This window comes from Halyomorpha halys, unplaced genomic scaffold (genome assembly GCF_000696795.3).
Source record: "Halyomorpha halys isolate HHAL.00 unplaced genomic scaffold, Hhal_1.1 Scaffold1017.1, whole genome shotgun sequence".
NCBI classification, from domain to species: domain Eukaryota; kingdom Metazoa; phylum Arthropoda; class Insecta; order Hemiptera; family Pentatomidae; genus Halyomorpha; species Halyomorpha halys.
In genome coordinates, this window is record NW_027107632.1 from 415,945 (window position 1) to 420,174 (window position 4,230).

The 4,230-nt window shown below is 31.2% G+C and overlaps 1 protein-coding gene across 1 annotated transcript in view; it reads right to left on the reverse strand.

The window, feature by feature from the left end:
- The window catches only part of LOC106687844 (putative uncharacterized protein DDB_G0285119), a 26,085-nt gene that overhangs the window by 5,540 nt on the left and 16,315 nt on the right, over positions 1-4,230 (reverse strand). Inside the window, exons 9-11 of the mRNA XM_014431987.3 lie at positions 2,450-2,634; positions 170-225; positions 24-90 (exon numbers count right to left, since the gene is read on the reverse strand). Coding sequence (XP_014287473.1) covers positions 24-90; positions 170-225; positions 2,450-2,634 — 308 coding nt within the window. The remainder of the gene's footprint in view (positions 1-23; positions 91-169; positions 226-2,449; positions 2,635-4,230) is intronic.

Sequence of the window (4,230 nt, forward strand, 5' to 3'; positions counted from 1 at the left end):
AAATAATATTAATTTTAACTTACTCAGTAAACAAAGCAGGAAGGCGTTCTGACACTACAATGGGATATTTTAAATTGTTGATGTTAGAGTCTGCAAAATGTAATTATATATGTTAAAAGAGAGAATACAATAAAATGTTGTAATGACATCACATGATATTATCACTCACAATTTGATTCTTGGTTCTCATCATTTGTTTCTTCTTTTACTTCACTTGCACTAAATCTAGAATTTATAAAGGAAAAAGTATTAGTTAGGCATGATACAAACATTTTCAGATCTTATGTTGCATACAGGTAGGCATTATTGATCACAATCAACAAGAGAGTTGTAGAAATTTTTAGTACAAATTATTATATTATTAACATTATATTATTATATCAAAATATAATATATATTAATATAATTATATACGAATAATAATATAAATTAAAATGGTAACCTTTCAGAAAATATATTTTAAAACATTTAAATATTTTATTTAAAAACTCATTTGTCCTTATAATACATTATGAAGAATAAATAACTATGAATGTTGATTCATAGACAAGTGGCAACTAGATTAATCAAATAATAAGCAGAAAATGAGTTTTAATATAGAAATAAAAATCATTTCTTAGATTGTGATACCTCGCATCTTTAATAATCCATGATGCAAGTTTCATACTTTAAAAAATCAACACATCATTCTAGAGATATGCCTTAACAACTATTTTGAAGATACCAATGCTTTCAAAGTTGAAGGCCTCCCTGAACAGTGTTCATCTTCAATGTGTTCTCTGCCTTCCAAAAATGATTTGTGGCAGTGAAAAACTGGAGCTCAGGATAAAGAATGTTTCCCGTAGACCTGTTTTAACTTTTCAAACTTTGCACTTCCCGATTCTCCAAGCTTAACACAGAATTTAATGGCACAATGTTGCTCCTAATTCCACTTTTCCATTTTGCGTGACGCACAACTTCATTAATAGCAGTCACAAAAACCATGTAGTTAACGGGAGTTGAAACTCGCACTGAGCTACAGCAGGCTTCTGATCAGTGCTGCCGATTCACTCAACCAAAAAATACCTACTAAGTGCCTTGAAAATATCCATTTACCTGGCAAATACCCACAACTTTTCCCTCCTCTTAAAGAATCATTATAACTGTAACTGTGTGATTGTTGCAGTCATTATTGTTCTGCTGCACTAGTTCTGGCATGATTGTTGATAGTACAAGTAATGTCAGTGAAGCAACGGTAATGTTAAATATCACAAGTGAGGGGAGAGAACAAGTGTACAGTTTCAGTTATTGCGACCAAAGTCTCAGCCACTATCATGGTGTAACATTTTGATAGTTACATCCATGACAGCATTTACTGCCACAACAATTTACTGTCGCAGCAGTAATGACGAACTGGGTCTGACGTGATAGTTGATAGTACAAGTAATATCAGTGGCCTGTTGGTGTTAACTCTCATATGTATACCCCTTGACAGTCAACTGTCGCAACAAATTAACCTAACCAAATTTAATGACAATAGGTGGGAAAACATCATTATTAAGTATTGTTATTGTTTTGATTATTTCTGATCTTGAAATTAATTCTATTCAAAGTGTTTATTAACCTCATCAACAGTTATGGTGTTGGACATTAACTCGAAGAAAAATTGTATCAGCCCAGGACCCTAAAAATGATTCCATCCTGGGCTCCAAATATAAATCTGACCCAGGCCCCAAATGGTCTAGGTACACCTATGTCCTAAAATTCTTAAATACTTGTTAGTAATAGAAAAAGTATCTAATGATTACAAATAAACTAATCAAAGGACTAGTGCGACACAGCACTAGCACACCTATATAGAACGTAAATCCATTTTACCCAAATACCCGAAAATTACCCACTAAGGTGAAAAATACCTGAAAATCGGGTAAATACCCCCAAATTGGCAGCACTGGTACTGATATACATGCTCTATCATAGGACAACAGAGCATGGTTACTGGATCACTTGCAGTGTTATCAGTCTCATTACTTTTTTGCCAAACGTCGCAAATCATTTTTTCTAATATAGAGAATATTTTTGAGATGTCTCTAGAATGAAGCATTAATTTTTGATTTTTTAAAATGGTATAAAGTTTTTTTTCAGATTTACAAGATATCACAGCTTAAATAAAAGACGAAATCCATTTAACCTAAAAATTAAAATTTTTTGAGTTATGTTAGTACACCATAATTCTGGACAGATTTTATATTATTAAAATTAACACAGATATTATATATTATACAGATACACAGATATTATTAGATTAAAAGACAGAGGACAGATAAATTTTATAACCATATATAACTTATAAGGAATTAATCTAGATGAAAATATTGGGGGAAAAAATATTTAAAAACTAGCTGAGACCTTGTGAGTTTAATTTAATGAAACTAATATTTTATAAAAAGTTATTCTTAACTATACAAACCCATTATTTGAAGATAGCTCAGTAGCATACTTTCGTTTCCTTGGGCATACATTTAGAAATACTGATGGGTTCAACAGAATGCTTGAAGATTGTGGATCATTTTTAGGTGACATAACATTAATCGTTAAAAGAGAACCTTCATTCAAAGTCCTGTCTGTTTCTGAAGAATTTGTGTTTTCATCCGCCTAACAGTGAAATGAAAAAGAAACAATGAGTTCATGAAATATCAAATGAAGAAAAGAAACAAAAGGTATTTGCAGCGACTATGTTTCTAAAAGCTTTAAGAAAATGCTTTACAAGTTTTAATAGAAGTATTATTTTCAATGATCTTGTTAATAAATAAAAGATTGACAGTAGTTTGAATTATTATTCAAGAATCCTAAAATTTAATAATGCAAAACCAATTAGAAATTAATACTTCTTGATCTGCCACTAAACCTATATTTGCTAGTCAATTCCGAATGATTTGCTTTAAGGATGAATCGGTTTTAAAAATACCCATTCATAATACTCAACTTTATAAGAAGCTATAACAACAATAGTTATGATCCAAAGTAATGTGCTTCATAGATTTTACACATAAAAGCAGAAAAAGAAAAAATAGTACAAAAAAAGATTAAATTACGGTAACGACATATCAGCTTATAAGTTATGCTACTATTTAGCTTTCCTTGATAATAAAGTCAATTATCGTTTTGATATTATTAAGTACCTTTCTGAGGATCATATTTCAAAGTAGATCTTTCTATTTTATGATAAACATAGAAAAGTTTCTGAATTTTCTGATTCCCCCCTCCAAATCTCAAGAAGAAAGATTATAGGATGATTTTTCAAAAGGGGCTGTTTCATATAGCTTAGACACCAATCAGAATTTGTTTACAATTTCTGCATCTCTTTAACTGTAAATATTGTGACTAGTTAGCTAGGGTTCTCAATGGCATCATTATCTCCCTAATTTTTTATTTATTTAAGTGTGAATCCTTCAACAAATTGTTGACAGGGAGCTAAAGAGTGGGGACTGCAAATCTGACCAACTGGACTATAGCTATTTTCAGAAAGGTGAGTGCATCAACTTCTATATCACTTTCCTCTTCTGTCAAGTTGAATGCCCTAAACACTTTGGTTGTTGTTAGCCTGTTCTTAACTTCATCTTTTGATATTTCAATCGACATCTTTCTGTTTTAGGGAGAACTTGGAAAAATAGACTCTTCTAAATTTTCTCATTCCTTCCTAAAAATTTCAAGAACAAATAATGTTTCAAAAGGTGGCACATATTACTTAGACACCAATAAGAATTTGTTTAGAATATCTGCACCATTTTGGCTTATCTTCTCTTCAGAATTTATATCAAGGCTTCATGGATAGATGATAAATGAGTCTTATTTGGTCTCATACTATGTTCAAGTTTTAGATTACAGACTAATGAATATACTGACAATCGTGAATACCTTTGCTGGATTTTTTTTGACATAATTGTGAATTTGTAAAATTTCCTGAACATTCTTGAATGGGAAAGAGATGAATAAAAATAACAATTATAGGTGATAAGTAAAGGGTCCATAGCATTTTTGTTTTTATTTAATGCTACCAATTACTATTTTTTTAAAATTATTAAACACTATTGCAGATATGTGAAATAGTGAAGTGGCTGAAGGACCACTAAAGACTGTGCAGCAGGGTTATGTATTGGTAGCTAGGACCACAAGCCCCAACCTTATCTGGACTTGGTCATATACTAAGCCCCAACCTTATCTGGACTTGGTCATATACTAAGCCCCAAC